The sequence below is a fragment of the Embiotoca jacksoni genome, unplaced genomic scaffold (assembly GCF_022577435.1).
Source record: "Embiotoca jacksoni isolate LCO1_2020_lvr unplaced genomic scaffold, fEmbJac1.0.p SCAF_9, whole genome shotgun sequence".
Classification (NCBI taxonomy): Eukaryota; Metazoa; Chordata; class Actinopteri; family Embiotocidae; genus Embiotoca; species Embiotoca jacksoni.
Genome location: NW_027185447.1, coordinates 8,560,087 through 8,576,187, shown reverse-complemented (window position 1 = coordinate 8,576,187; position 16,101 = coordinate 8,560,087). Strand labels below are relative to the sequence as shown.

General features: G+C 41.6%; 1 protein-coding gene across 11 annotated transcripts in view; it reads left to right on the top strand.

Moving 5' to 3' along the window:
- The first annotated feature begins 123 nt into the window (after positions 1-123).
- kif1b (kinesin family member 1B) overlaps positions 124-16,101 on the top strand; it is a 60,515-nt gene continuing 44,537 nt past the window's right edge. For 10 of the 11 annotated variants that reach the window (XM_069140723.1, XM_069140716.1, XM_069140722.1 and 7 more), the window contains exons 1-2: positions 129-397; positions 1,664-1,817. In XM_069140723.1, the coding sequence (XP_068996824.1) occupies positions 1,712-1,817 (106 nt within the window). In that variant the 5' untranslated portion in view covers positions 129-397; positions 1,664-1,711. Of the gene's footprint in view, positions 398-1,663; positions 1,818-16,101 lie in introns of all 11 variants that reach the window. The other variant, XM_069140724.1, reaches the window with a different exon arrangement.

Below are 16,101 nucleotides of genomic sequence, written 5' to 3'. Positions count from 1 at the left end.
TCCGAGGTTTACCATTGGCTCTTCGACGCACTAGTCACCGGTATCTCCTCGTTTATTGGTCCGCCGGCCCGCCCGTCAGCGTCTGAGAGGGAGTTGACGTAATCTCTTCGGTAAATCAAGGCGATCCATCAATTCTTCTGCTCGCCTGTGTGCTTAACAGACGTCCGCCTTTTATCTGAACGGGAACATAAACTGATCGAGAAGGAGTCTCGAATCGCAAATCCATCCGGCGGAGGATGCCGCTATAATGGGTCTTTTTTCACGAAACTGGACTTTATAGCAGTTTTCGTGCGCGCGGATTCTGATCAGAAACAACACATCTTGACGCCCGCGAGCTAACGACAGTTGTCGCCGCTGCCCGGTGGTGCTGGTGTTGTCTCGGTGAGAGTCTCCAAACGTGAGTACAAATTATTTCTTTATTTATATTTTAATCAACGACTGTCCTGCACGGGGCTCTTTATATATATATATATATATATATATATATTCATTAAAAAGGCAGTGGGTGGTTGGTGAGCAGTTGTCTGTATCACCTAACGCTAGCCGTTGACGTGCAGTTATCGAGCCTTTTCCATCGCTTTGGTTCCGATAACACTTTTATATTCACATTCAATTTACGAAGTTAATAGTATTACTCATGTGCGAGCACATTATTGTGTCTCTAGCTGTTTCCGTCGGACAGACTCCGGAGGTTTGTTCCGCGTCGTGCCAGGATACACCCGGCGCTTAATACCGTTTTCTTACCTTACAACAACAACAACAACAACAACAACAAAATGATAACAGCTGTCGTTTGTAACTTCGCCTTATTAAAACTATTAGTATTTCATATCAACGAATTTGAACCCTCCCGTGCAGGGTGAATGCGAACAATGTGTCGAGTCTGTGCTGCTAAAGTAAGCACTCCTCCCTGCACTTGTCTACAACATGCAGCGGCGGAGGATTAGCCCACTTCCTTTTTTTTTTTTTTTTTTTTTTTTTTTTTTTTTTTTTAAATGTATTATTTCTTCTTTAAACAGGGACATTTAATCTGTCTGTCTGTCTGAATGAGCACCGTTGGGTGAAGCAGACAGGCCCGGCTCGCTGTCTGTCCCACCACCAAATAGGGTAGATAGAATTTCATGGGCGTATGCTTCAGCAAGTATGGCTGACTGCAAGGACATGGAAAAAAACATTTTAGATGGATATTTAAACTGTGTAGTCACTGGGCGCGGGATGTATACAGTCCAATTGACTGTAAACACAGTGGAAAGTTGTGTTATAATTTACTGCAATATTCTTTCTTGCATGAAACGCATTGATTATATGTCATATTTCTATTCTGTATTTGGCTAAAACGTAATTCCTCATGGGTTTATCAATTAAATGCAACACCTATACAGCAGTCCTTTATTTGACTGTTTGATCGGCTGCTGTTTACAAAATATTAAAGCACCGCTGTGGCTTTGGTCGGCCATATTTGTTGTAGGCTGTCATGAGTGAAAATTGGGAGGGGGTGCACTTTCATTGTGTTTGATTTACATTTTGTAAAAATAGGCTCTGCTCCGTTGCACTCTGGCAGGTTTGTATTATTTGAAATGAGGAAACAAACACAGCAGATGTTCATTTTACTAAACAGATGTACATATCTTTTTCTTTTTTTTTTTTTCTGTGTATCCTTCAGGAGGGATATACAAGGATTCTTACTGGGAGACAATCCTAAACCGCAAGCATGTCTGGGGCGTCTGTAAAAGTCGCTGTCCGAGTTCGGCCCTTCAACTCCAGGGAGATGGGCAAGGATTCAAAATGTATCATTCAGATGCAAGGCAACACTACAAGTAAGTAGCCCACTGGCATGCACGCAAGAACACCCACACAAACCAAACACCACATCCTAAATTTATGCAGGTCTGTCTGCTAAGGGAAGTTTGGTATACCACACATGCTCCTGCGTGGTCGTCGTCCTTCAGGGTTCTTTGCAGAGAACAGCAGAATGAGCAAACAGAATAGTGGACGGTTGGGGACAAACAGCCTGAAAGAGAATAAAAGGCTTACAGAGTGAAATTCCTCCTCCTCTGAAGGGGCCTGCATGCCTGAGGAGTCTCTGTGTGAGAAACGCTTACTGGGCTCACGCTGGGAGACCCGGGGGTCGTCGCACAGCTTGGCCTGCCAAACACCCCCAATTCATCTCGGATTTTTAACACCGCTTGTGTTTTATAATGGATGCGTGTGTTGTCTTGCAATTTATGATTATGTTATCTCTGAGTGTACACAAACTATTTGTGTATAGCTTGTCAGAGGCTTATAACATGTTATGGAGAGAAGTTAATAATTTACAAGATGGATAGTTTTTGTTAAGTGGTTGAGTTACAAAGGCTGAGTCAATAAACAAAACACAATTTCCCATATGTGGCAGTGTCAACAGGTTTGTCTCACTCTGACAACATCATTTTGGGATCATGGGTTAAAACGGTGATGCAATAGATGCACTTAATATGCGTCAGGTTTATGTGGAGGCACAGCAGCTCCATCCTTAGTGTTTTGGTTATTACACATGTGCAGGATGTGTGAAAAGAAAGCTGCAAAAGTTTATCATGTAAAGATGGATGCACTCAAATAATGTATCTACTGACTTTTTTTTTTTTTTTTTTTTTTTTTTTTTTTTTTTAAATTTCGAAATGCGGCATTCAAAATGTGTTGAAAAATGACACACCTTGAATGAATCACTGCTTAGCTTTCCATGATCATATTGAACTTGTCTGGTTGAATATGTGATCGTGCCCTGCTTCACCATGAAGCATTTTTAAAGGAATCTATCAATATATGAAAGGATAAACAATGGCAGTGCAAGAGCAGAAGACCTGAATGTGGTTTGTATTCATTGATTCAACCTGCTCACTTGTGACTGTGAGTCATCAGGTCCTGTGAAGTGCTAGCTGCCTCCTTACTCATGACTGCGCTGTATGTCCCGGCAGATGAACACATTCTCCCTGACATTTAAAACATTTAAGGAGCCAGTAACGTGACAGCAGAAACCTGTTCTGCCAGCAGGCTCGTTTATTTTCTTCCGGTTGTGTCAGTCAGTCATATCGGCCTCATTAAACTAAGCCTATATGAATCTTCCATAAGATCAAGTTTCCCGACCAGTTCTAGCTCGCTTGTCCTTTATCTCTCACACTCTACCAAAGAGAAGCTTTGTGTCAAATCCCTAGTACTTTTTACTCCATATCCTTCGGTTTTCATTATGCCAATGTCACTCGAAGGAGCCGGAGGGTGACTCGTGGTTTGTAGCAGAGCTGCAGTGGAATATGCAGTGTTTTTTGGGGGGGGTTAGTCAGCTAGTGTGTGAGTGTGTGTGTGTGTGTGTGAGCAGGGGAGAGGAGTAGGCTGCAGCACTGCCTACTCTACCTCCTATCACATGGGCAGATTGCAGAGCAGAAAGGGAGGCTGGCAGGCGGCCATACTCTCCCTTCATCGGGACTTCATTGCAGATGGTATGCTGAGAATGCCGTTTTATTAGGATGCTTCGAGGTCGAACATTACCTAGTGGCTCAAACATGCACCGGTTCATACAGTTGAGATTATTTGACATACTATGTGAAAATCTGACCCTTTCTGGAGTTGTGATGACTGGATTTTTTTCACACTTTCTGTCTGTCGCCATCAACCAACGCCAGGCAGCATACATTTTTAGTCTTAACAATTTCAATAGCAGTTCATGTGGGAGACCTAGGAGTAGTATTTTAATGAATGGTCTCACTTACTATGATTTTTTTTTTATAATTACAGCTTGTATTGATATATTTGTATATAAGTATTGTGCAAAATTGTTTAGATTTTGACAAGTTAGTGCTTTTTTTTCACTGTGATGTTTGGTTTCCATGACGCCAGATGTGTCATAAAATAATCAAATTCTGGCACAACTTAAAACAGACTTATCCCAGGAGCGATATGTGACTTATCACAACTTTACGTGGTACCCCATAAAAATATCTGACCAAATAAACTTTTCCAATATGCTTGTAAGATGGGTAAAAAAAAAGCAGAAACTATTTTTTCATTCCTGTGTTCAGTATGTAATACTTTTGCCAATATACAGTTGAGTACAGCGCTTGCGTCCGAATTAATGATGAGAGAGTGCTAACACAATGACTGCAATACATGTGTATTTCTATTATTTTATGAATGGGCTTCGGTAATTGCTGGCATTTAAATGGGACTGAAAGCTGCCTGACGGAAGTGGGATGTTTTATGGGGCTGCTTGGTCAGCTTGTAGGTGTTTAGCAGATGTGTGCACGGGGCCATGACACTCCCCTTATTGTTGTGCCTCGCTCAAGGGCATATGTGTTCGTCCGTGTCAACAGCACAGAGGAAGACAGAGGTTGGGTGCGAGAGCAGGATGTGCTGTCTCTCCCTCTCTCCTTCTCACCATGCATAGAGGCTTGTCAGGGATAGGGTGCAGGCAGAGGGGCAGCAAATTGATTATCCAGTGTGCAGGAAATCTGTCCAAGGCCTTTGCAGGCAGGCTGGAAGTAAGCAAAGGCCCCTTTCAGTGGAAGCTCTTAAACATACCAGAGCTAATGAAATTATAAAGAGGTGACGTGATGGCCTATTGCATTGGTTCGTGTTGGTGCTCCAAATGTTGAATAACTCCAGGGCGCCCAAAGACTGCCTTCATGTGTTCCTCATGTCGGTCTTCATCTTGTTATCTTCACAGATGTGTTATGCTCCCTTTCAGCCAGTCAGCAGCTACCCGTGTATGTATGGCCAAAGATGGTTGATAGATCTCGCACAGCGTTCAGTATAGCAAATACTTTGTTATGTTACAGCATTATGTCAACTAAAGTCAAACCTGCGCTCGGATCACTTCTACATTTAAATTGTTTTCAATCGGGGAGACGTCATACAAGTCTATTATAGCCTTGGTTTCAAAAACTGGATGTTATACCAGCGCATCCCTTAAGGTATGAGTAAACTAAATAACAAATAGAGACAGGAAACAGAAGGTCACCACATCAATTAAGCCTTCACCTTTCAGATACAATTGTGCAGAATGTACTCAATCTGAGCTGAGTGGATGGTGACCTTACAAAAACCCTGCAGGGAGAAATCAGCTCAGCTCCAGTGTCAGTTACACATGAGAGGAGGCTATCACCACCACCGAAATAACAATGAACCCATTTCATACGAATGGATTGTGAGACTGCTGATGGGACAAGTGGAGAGTTTGATGGGGTGCTTGGGTTCCGATGAGGGATGGCCGTCCTGCCAGTGCACCTGTGCAGACGGGCCCGATTGACCTGATTAAGACCAGTAATCCACTAGTTTGACTCAGGTTGCCACGCCCTGCTGCTGTAATCCCTGTGACCCTTGTAGGTGTACACATGCCCACATACACCCACTAAGAGTGTTAAATTCCTTTACCACCTAATGTTGAGATTGTTTTGGAGCGATACACACTTGCCCACATGCACCGCTCACATGGCAGATTCACACTTTCCAGATTGACCTCCTAATGAAAAGGGAGGATAGCCAGATGTCTGTTTCTGCTATCAGATTTTGCTGATAATGGACCCAGTGCAGATCCCACAGTTTTCAGCAAATCTACTTCTAACAGTTTTTTTTTGGTTTTTTTTTAAAGTCAGAAGGTGTCACAATAAGTGTGTGAACCATTTGGTAGGATTAACCTTTAAAACAAGGCAGAAGGTGTCATTTTTAAAATGATTAATAATAATAATAATAATTTCTGCTGCTAGCTGTCTCTTAATCATTACAATAAAAAGGACAGAGTTTAGGGTAATGGCATCATGAAGTAGCAAGGGATCATGGGAGTTATTGTTAAAAAAAAAGACACTATTGCTGATGAAAATCAGTGTTTACCTTAGCAGGCAGCAATAGCTTCTCTTTCTCCTTCTTACTCTCCTGCTGTCTTTTGCTCGGTGTTTCTCATGTTGAATGAACCTCTCCCTCCTTCAGTGGTAATAATGTACGAAATGGTTATTTGCCATTTTGGAGGCGAGGTTCAGGGAATTAGAAGTGCAACTCTGCACCATTAAAGTTCATTCAAACAAGAAGTTGTCAGTGTTGACAAAAAAAAATTGCACCTCTGGCACTAATGGTCAGTTTATGGTAATAATGACAATTTTCACTTCACTTAACTGACATTTATTTATTTTGTGCTTCAGTATACAGGATACAATCTTACAATGGCGTGTTGCTGGTATTTGTGTTATATATTTTAACTTATTGACAGTATGCTAGCATTTTACTGCTTCAACTGTCAGAGTAAGGATTATGGCCAATGAGACAATGATAAATTTGTACATTTTTCAAATAAAATGCAAAACTGTTACTTTATGTATTTGTTTTTTTTCTACTGTATGAAAAGTGTACTACACCGTGACCTGTAGACTAAGGTACAACCCAAACCATGAGTTGTGTGTACTGTTTCATCCATAGTCAGAGTGTGTATCTACCGCTGTCATGTGTTCTGTGGTTTTCTTCTATTCTGGGTATTCAGAGCGGTTGCAACGTTTTTCATCTGCTGCAAAATATCTTGAATGAGTGAATGAATGAATGAATGAATGAAAGAATAAAAGAAAGCCTCTCTCTTCTTCTGAATACTTTTCTTCTTCATAACGCCATGTGCTCTGTTTGTTTCGCCTCACAACGTTGTGCCTTGCGTTTCTTCCGTGACACCCCTGAAGGTTTTTTTTTTTTGGTGTCAGTGTTGCAAGTTGCTGTTTGATGTTGATGTTCGGCAGTTACTGAGAATGAATCGGAGAGTTTGCGTGTCTGCACACAAGTTCTTCTTTTCCGACTTTCTCAATTATTGAAATCTTCTCTGAACAAGCGACTGAAATGTCTGGCAAGATTTTCAGTTTGCTTTGGTAAAAGTCTGCTCATGCATGCAGCCTTGCAGCATTCATTTATGTTTATTATACTTTTAAAATGAAATGGCAACATTCATATTTAAACTGCAAACTCAGAAATTCCACAGCGAGCCATGCTATGTGTATTAATAAGTGTTTTGCAGTGACTAGGAAACTGCAATATGGCATTGCACATCAGGGAGAGGCTGAATACAGGAATGCACTTGATGTTGCAGAGGTCAGAGGGCCAGCGTGGTAAATACCCTCTCATAATAAAGCGGTCGGAGCTTTGCAGCTGACCAAGCTACTCGTGGTTTTCACCCCAGAGTTTACCAGCTACAATTTTGTTTTCAAAGTGTGCCTCTGTTCAAACATTTGTTGCCTCTTTGGTTTAGTGCTGCAAGAATATACTTAAGCAATAGCCCGCATTTTTTTCTTGTCAAACAGCCAAAGCCTTTTTGAAGCGAGCATGTTGTTTGGGGCTAAAAGTCCTTAAAAACGACTTTTTGCAGATATCAGACATCGAAGGTGGAGGAAAAGGTGACGTCCCTCTCACATTGTGTAACTGATGGATTTGTTGGCATTTATCCCCCTGTTAACATCAGAGGGCTTGAAGATCAGCCCCAGATGTCTTTACTGTAAAACAGCACATCTGGAAAACCAGTGTACCTCATGATCTCGTATGTTCTTTTTTTAGAATACAGATCAGATCTTCTTTTTGCACAGCGTCTCGCATAGCTATAGTCAGAAATGCACTGTAGGCATTCTCATCTTATGTCCGTTTTTTTTCTCCTTTGCTTGATTTTTTGGGGTTTTTTTTTGTCAGCTCGTTATTTCGTTGCTCATTGTTCCTGCCTGTGATTGGGCTCAGTGGAGTCTGTGTGAGCCTTTTGCAGAAAATGTTGGATACTGGAGGAGCTGCGTCGGGAGGGGGAGGGGGAAGTAAACGCAGCCGCAGCAGTGGAGACGGTGAAAGTCGTGCACGAGCGCGAGCACCATTCACGTGGAGGACAGCGTGAGGCAGCATCACATACAGTAACCCTGCTGGGGATGATGGGATTTCAGTTATAATGATGGAGGCTGCCAAATACATTCAATTTATGCTTTATTGGGCTAAAACAAAAGAAAATGCAAAGCTATTTAGATATTTGCATCAGTCACTGTTTATTTGGAGCCTGTCCCTCCACAGACAATCAAATGTGGTGTTTTCATTTAAAACACAAAAAGGGAGCCGTCATCAAGAGAACTTGATGAACTTGCTGATGTTCTTCGGTGGATTTAGGCAGTCTCAGTTGCTTCCGACTCCTCAGACTGACTGACCTGTCGCCACCACATCATCTGTGGCAGCTCTCCTTGTTCTTCTTATCACTGAAGATAGTTCATTAGGACTCTGGCTGTAGGTTTGGACTTGTTGTGTCCCCGACACCTTTGCCTGATGGATAAGACCGGAAACGTTAAAGCTTTTGCCCTTTTAAACTAGAACTTAATGCTCTTTTACTCTCAAATCATTGCCAGCACACCATCCTCTCCACATAACCAATAGTAGTTTGTTTTTTTTCTTTACTTTTTTTTTTTTTTCTTCTATATTTCAGGCTGTCCTCATAGCTGCCAGTATCCAGCACCATTTATCCTGGACTTAATGGTGAAAGCAGGAGTTGAAAAGCACATAATGGGATGTTTGTTTTCATGTTAAGGCAGTCCTGGCTTCCTCATCTTACCTACTCTTTGGTTCATTGCCTAAGTTGGGTGAAATGGCTGGACTTTCCCACATTTAAGAGAGGGCATTTCTTTTCTTTTTTCTTTCTGTGCCCTCACCGATGCAGCTCTCCTTCCAGACTGTATTGTTTGGTTTCCTCTCAGTCTGAGCGCTGAATTCAGAGGACAACTGGAGAGCTTTGCAAGTCTAAGCACGGGTAGCTGGTTGGTGGGCACGATGCTCACTTTGTATTATTCATGAGCAAGAAAATGGGGTGTTGTTTGGCAGTGTAATATTTTTGAAACCTGAATTAATTAGACAGTGGAGCAGACCCTTGATCGGTTTGGCTGCTGGATTCCTCTGCTACTCCAAAATGGAGCTGTCTAATTCTGCTGTTTGAATACTGTGCAGCCAATTAATATCAGTACAGTGTACACACATACCCATAAATACATACACGTGCACGCAGTTTCACACGTCATTTCTGTTCTCCATAGAATAAAAAGGCTGAAAGAAAGGTGTTAGTCATCTGACATCAACTTGAGTCATCAATTAGTGTTTACACATTTTGTTTTCTTTCATCACAGAAACTGTCAAACGCATGATGCAGCTTCTTTTTTTTTTCTTTTTTTTTTATCTTGTTTTTAAACGGGGCATTCTTCGACTAAAAAGCCGCGAGATTTTCAGATTTGTGTGCCTGCTCTGTGTTCGTGATGTCATGATGCTTACATAAAGGCAGACAGCATTTAAAGTGAGACTTTGGTTGCTGAGTGGAGGCTAGTTGAGGAAATCCAGGTCACTGCTCTGTAAAATGGGTGCCTGTTGTTGTGCACAGTGAATGTAAGGGCCTCTGTATTTCCCTTGTCTGCACAGCTTGATCTACACTGTTGTTTCCTCTCAGCTGCTCTGCCTGGATCATATGATTTTTTTTTTGTATGTTGTTTTTAAGGCAATTTGAGACACTATTCAGTGTTTCCCATACATATACTTTACTTGGGTGGCCCAAGCGGCAGAGAAAATAAACGTACAAAAGTGCTGTTACTCCTCACTACAGTCGATGTTGACAATCGTTTGCATGTAAGGGGCTGTAAGACGAGCAATCTGTCGAGACATTCAGAAAGTCCGTCGCGTACAGGCGAAGGGATGAAAGTTACCAACGGGCTCGAGGTTCATGTGTCGTTGCTGCAGAATGAAATACACACACACACACACACACACACACACACACACACACACACACACACAGTCAACTTAAGTATACCAACATGGGTTAACAATTAAAGTTGCCGTTAAGCAGCTGATAGTTGTGGGTGCATTCATTAATTCAGCCTGAATTCAGTTTCATTTCACTCGGGGCAGGGCGGATCAATCATTAGTGATGAGGGGGCTGCAGGTAAACTGCTGTACTGTAGAAACACTGTCAACGAAAAAGTCCTGTTTAAAATAATGCTGCTGCAGTTTGCTACTCAAGAATGTTAATTCATCTACAGTACACGTGTTGTTTTTTTTTCTCTTAAAAACCCCTCAGAAGAACCAATTAGAGGACCATTAGGCTACAGTATTGAATCAATAGGCAGAACCATTAACATCTTAACAATATCCATCACTGTTCCTCTTTTACTAAATATACACACAGAAAACTCAAGAAGCAATTTAAATAATTTCAGCCAAAAAAAAGCAATGAAATTGTTGAATCTTGTCTCATCTATACGTTATATATTTATTTAATCTTTTGGACCAAATTATGGAGCGTCGTATCGATAAGAGTATCAATAAGTATATGTACGATAATGTCTGACTTGCAAAGAGGAGATTATTCTCTTTGGACCCGATCCAGGAGAGCCGCTGCTTCTTTAGTGTTGTGAAGGTTGGATCCTGTACCATTTTATCCGTTAACTCTGAGGAGTGGACAACAGATATGTTCATTAGATAAGCTCGGGGATGTGCACAGAATTTCGGGAGACATGCAAGGAATTGGATTTCGAAGCTTTTAGAATGCTATTTGGAGATTTTTTGTTATTTCAGCTCTGATTTCATGTTAGCTCTGTGCGCCTTGTGGGTTTAACCCCCCATGTCATCACCTGAGAGGCTGCCTGGTATCCCTCGCTCTTTGTTGTAGTTTTGTGTTTGTTTAGCTTCTGAATGGAGTCCTGCTGGCTTAGCATGTTTTCTCTGTCTGGTGGCTTCTAGAAGCCTCTCTTTTATCCTGGACTCGGTGAGTCTGTGTGAGCTGCTAATATCAAAAGGCACTCGCAGCCCCAGCTAGCGATCAGTGTTTGTGGGCTGGGAGCAATGTATGGTTTGGCTACGAGTTCAGCGGAAAGGTTGGGCGGCTGAAATCTGTCCATTCCTTCCTGTCACTGACAGTCTGTCGGCATGCGAAGCACTAACTGCCATCTGCTGCTGTATAAATAGACAGTAGTCAGAGCTGGAACAGCTGGCACACAGGCCAGGACTGCACCCTCACACTGCTTTCTTGCTAAACAGACTTTATGTTTATGTTTGTCAGACTTTCTTTTTTCTTTTATGCACATAATGAAAACATTCTCAACAAACCTGTGATTATGAGACATAACTCGTGAAATTTCTCGTTAACAGGAGCCCAGTGTCCTTAATTGGGGCAAGGAATTAAGAGAAATCCTATTACCAAATATATGTGCATATTCAGAAAAATAAATCCTTTCATACTCCTCCCACATTGCATGTCTTCTTTTGACTGTACTGTTTATCAAACTGCCCTGCAGAAATCCTATTAGTTTTAGTAGGTGTTAGGAATTAAATGTAATTTTTCACCAGCTGCAAGTAAGCATGAGCTTTTTATTGATTCCCAGCTCACACCAGATTTCTTCCGATGACAACATAACCTGGGAGCACGTAATGAATTGATTTCAGAAAGGCTTTTTTTTTTTGCCATAGTGAAATAAACATCTTTTTTTCAGTGTAGTTTCATTGTTTTTAATGAGCAGTTTACATTTTGCTAACTTCAGTCACTTTCCAACGACAACATTGAAAGTTTCTTTTCTTTCTGAGTCTCTTTTTCTAAAAAGGAGAGGGGGGGTAAGGCTGTGTGAAAAGGGTCATTGTGACAGAGGGGACTGGGCACATAAAGCCTTGTCATAACAGATTACCTAATGTGTTTTGCAGGCTCTGTTGTCAACTCCAATACCCTGCATTCACTTCTTTGTTCTGGTGTCTTCCTGTGCTCTTTTCCCCCTCTCCTCTCTCCGAGTAGGAAGAGAAAAAAGTGACGTGATCAGCCTTCTGAGTAGAAACTGAGGTTTTGTTTGGAGAACTAAGTACCTTCCATTATAGTTTCAGTAATAACTCTGATGCAGAGGCTCATCTGATGAAATGGAAATGTGTTCTCTGCATATGAACTTCAAGTTTGATTGTAGTTTGAGTTAATGATGGTGACATAAATTATATGTTGAAGGGTTACGTTCCATGGCTAGACAAACTCCTCTGCCTGCCTGGAAAGTTCCAGCATTTTTGGCAGGAGTACTCAGAGGAGTACTGAATTGCTGTGTGTGTATTTTTTAATTAAAGGCCACATGGCATCTTCCAGACCAGACGTGAAAGTGCACAGTATCCAAGAGGGTAATGAAGATACCACATGTTAGTTTCTGTTTTGGAGATGTTTGTATGTCCTATGTTGTGGCTGCAACAAGCTCAGCTGTTTGTCAAATAGGCACAGCAGTGCTCAGACACTACATTTAGCCCTCAGCTTTGAGCTGCATCCAATGACAACTCTGTCACCTGTGCTGCAGCCCTGGTAACCAAGCCACGACACACACACACACACACACACACACACACACACACACACACACACACACACACACACACACACACACACACACACGCTTCCCAAAACACTGGATACAACACGCTGAGCATGTCTGTGGCCACCTTAGCATGTAACCTTTATGCTTCCTATTTAAGACCGAACAACCATATTAGCATTACCGTGGCACAGCTCACGCCGTCCGCTCACGTCAACAGCTGCTTTGCTTCATCATTTATGCACAAACTGTGACACAGGTGGACAGTTGGAAAGTTGCACGTAGATACAGTGTTGGAGCTGGAATGGTATTGACTTCTCTCTTGATGTGGTGGGGCAGAATGCGCCAAACATATAAGCCGGCGTCGCAGGTCTTTATTTACTGTATATACTGTATATTTCTCATACAACACCTGACACCTTTTGGCACATGTTATACCGGCGATGTAGCCTCCTGTGAGCAAATGTAGCTTTGCTCACGGGAGTAGCTGTGATCCTTTTCCATATGACAACAACCACATGGTCAAATCTGCTAGTTGACCGGGAGGTTGCATCAAAATGAAAATATTTACCTAAACTTTTTGAACTTCACTGTACAGAAAGGTGCAAGTCCTCTGCAACAGTCTAACAGCTCTGTGGCATCATGCGGCCTCTCCTCTGTCCTCCTCCCTCTGCTGCTGATATGAAGAGACAGACTGCGCTATACTGTTGATACTGCAGTCTAAGACATATCTCATCAGGTTCTACCGTTACATATTATTAATAGCATTCGTTTGCAGCTCGTTCATAAGAATTTAGAATTGGCTGTCGGTATAAAACACACCGGCTGAGGATGTAGAGGGAGCTGCAGGTTACGTGGGCAATTATCCAAGACGTCCAGAAGTTGATGTTCTGCTTGTTCAACAGTTATCCCTGCAAGTGTCACAAAATCTGCTAGAAAGACGAACAATTTGAGCAATTTGTTATTACACCAAGCATTCTAGTCTACAACTCGAGTAAAATATAATCCTGAGTCGATTTTAGTCCGTTGTGTGTCCTCTGCCCTCATGTAAAGAAGACGGAGACACAGAGAGCAGAGGACAAGACAAAGTCAGAGTCAAAGATCACCACTCAACAAGAGTTTTCAGTGGCATTCCTAGTCTGCTGCATGCTTCACATTATCAGATCAAATTTACTGGAACAACAAAAAAAGAATATTACTTTTCTTGCTTTCATCCAGCCTAATATTTACTATTATTATTAGAAGAGAGAATAATCATTCTGAACATATGTGTTAACCAAAGCAGAAAATTATTGAATTGCCATTGTTTTATTTTGGTGAGGGGTCATTACTGCCGTTTCAATAAAAAATGCAATGGTGGTGAATTATAATCTCTTTAAGCAATATTTAATAGTGATGGAATATTGAGAAACTTTGTGGTGTGTGACATCAACATTATGAAGAACATTTTCTGAAACTACTTGACTGTTTCTCAACTGCTACTACAGATGGAATAGGGTAATGATTTTAGATTAGATTTAGACTTAATTAATCCCACGGTGGGGAAATTTAGTACTACTAAATATAATTTCTTTATACAGTCATCTTGTGATAAAATTAAGATAAAGTCCCATTATTTCATTTGTAATGAGTTAAATGCACATGGTTGAGGATGTTGGTTCTTCTGGTGTCCCAAACATTTTTACTTAGTGGAAAATGGCTCTCGCTTCTCTTGTGAATTTAATATTATGAATAAAATAAGTAAACTGTTACATCATGCTGCTGCCCATATACACACAGACCCCAGGGATGATATTAAAATTCCCCAGTCTTGCTGAAGGAAGCACATGTGGAAATTGTAATTCTGCACAGATATTATTTCTCTTAATGCCTGGGTTCCTTTCATCCATTTGTTTTTCTTTTAACGTTTACATATGCATTTATTTAATGCCCTTATCCCCTCCTCTGATCTCAGATAGGCATTGATTAGCTGCAGTTAACAGCTGGCAGGTCCTTAGAGGGTTACTGGGGGAGAGAGGGAGATGCATTCAGCCATTTTAGACTCTGCTTGTCTGCTGGTCTCAGGTGAAAGGGGCCAGCTTTTAGTCCCCATCTGGTGCTCAGAGACCTCCTAACAACCTAATTACTGAGGGGTGCCTTTGCTTCCCTGCTCAGATTATAGGCCCCATGTTGAACGATGTAGCACAAAATGTCTGCCAGCTACAACCAGCTGAGTGATGTTCTTTAGATAGCAGGATATGGTTAGTTAACTGCTATCCACCCCGCCTTGAAATGGAGAGCTCCTGTGGAGTGCCAGCATCCTATCAACCCTGTATTCCTCAGAACAGGAACTGAAAATGCAAAACTGTGACATTTTAGAATTTTTTTTTTTATTTGAGCTTGTCTTCACAGAGTATGGGCGTCCTGAGAGAATCACATCTCCTTCGCAGGTGCCCACACAGATGTGCATGTCATCATTTTGTGTAAACGATATTTAGTGCCGTTTGATCTGCTTACGATGACACAGAATATGTTAGTGATAACCTTACATTTCTGATAGTATTTCCTGGTATACAGCCAATCAGTGCATACCCTCAGACAGAGTAATGCATTTAGATGACAAATGTTTTGGATTTTTTTTGTTTCATTACAGTATTCATGTTATTATATTTTCAAGTTACAAAGTATGTAAAAGGTTTTTGTGCAGTAAAAGTTGTATCTCACTTTGCTTATGGAGTGTGAAATAATAAGTAGCTTAATGTTTGAGTTACTAATCCTAAAACTTTCCAAACTGTGCCTTCCGCATGTTTCTGGATGTTTATTCAAATCTTGAAGCCAATGTTTAATAAATGACTGTAATGGTCCATAAACCTGTATTTTAGTTTCTAAGAGGGTAGTGACAGAGAAAGCTTGACAGGAGAGAGGAGAGAACGCAATGTGCCGCATCCTCCAATTCTCTGCCAAGTTGAAGTTGTTATGGCAACCAGAAACTGGTCATATACCTGTTGCCATGGTTGAGGAAGGCAGAGTGATGACGCTGTTCATGAGGCAGCAGAATGTGTCTGCCATTTCAAGTCCAGGAGATGACTCTGGAGAGGAATATTTACTAAAAGTGGAAAGCCGAGGGCTTCCTTATTAACATCTGGGTTTGTGACAACTACTATATGATTCCCTGTTCACACAAACTCTGTGTGAGATGTAAGCGTGCAAGCACAGAGAGTGAACTGAGTGACTCATATTCACCAAGTAGATTAAGGGTGCTACTTTGTGATTTGCTCAATCTCGCCATTTAAATGCAACACAGATGAGCGTCGACCACAATAAATAGTCGTTGTGTATACCTTGACACGCAATGTGTCGTTCTTTCAACACGGACTAAGAAATGAGACTGCACATACATGTTGCCATCCCTGATCTTTACCAGGTGCAGTTGGATCAGTAGTTACAGCTCTATTTGTGTGTTGGCTGTGTATCCTGGCCTTCAGTACACTTTTACATGAGACCCACTCTGATGACGCACAGAAGAGACTTCATGGGTGAAGAAGCTATCTGTTCTGAGTGGGTAATTGAATGATACAATTATGCCGCCCAAGCATGATTCACCTTTAGGAGCTGAGCAATCTTTCAATGACTGCCACCATATAGCCTTGCTGTGCTTCCCTACCATTTTATACCATGAAATTCACCCTCGTCTCTGATGAGAGTCCAAAAATGAACCGGAGAAGTTGACTGACTCAGATTGGAAAGCTCGCATCATACTTTGTCTTGCTAGAACACAGCTGTGATTCCCTGT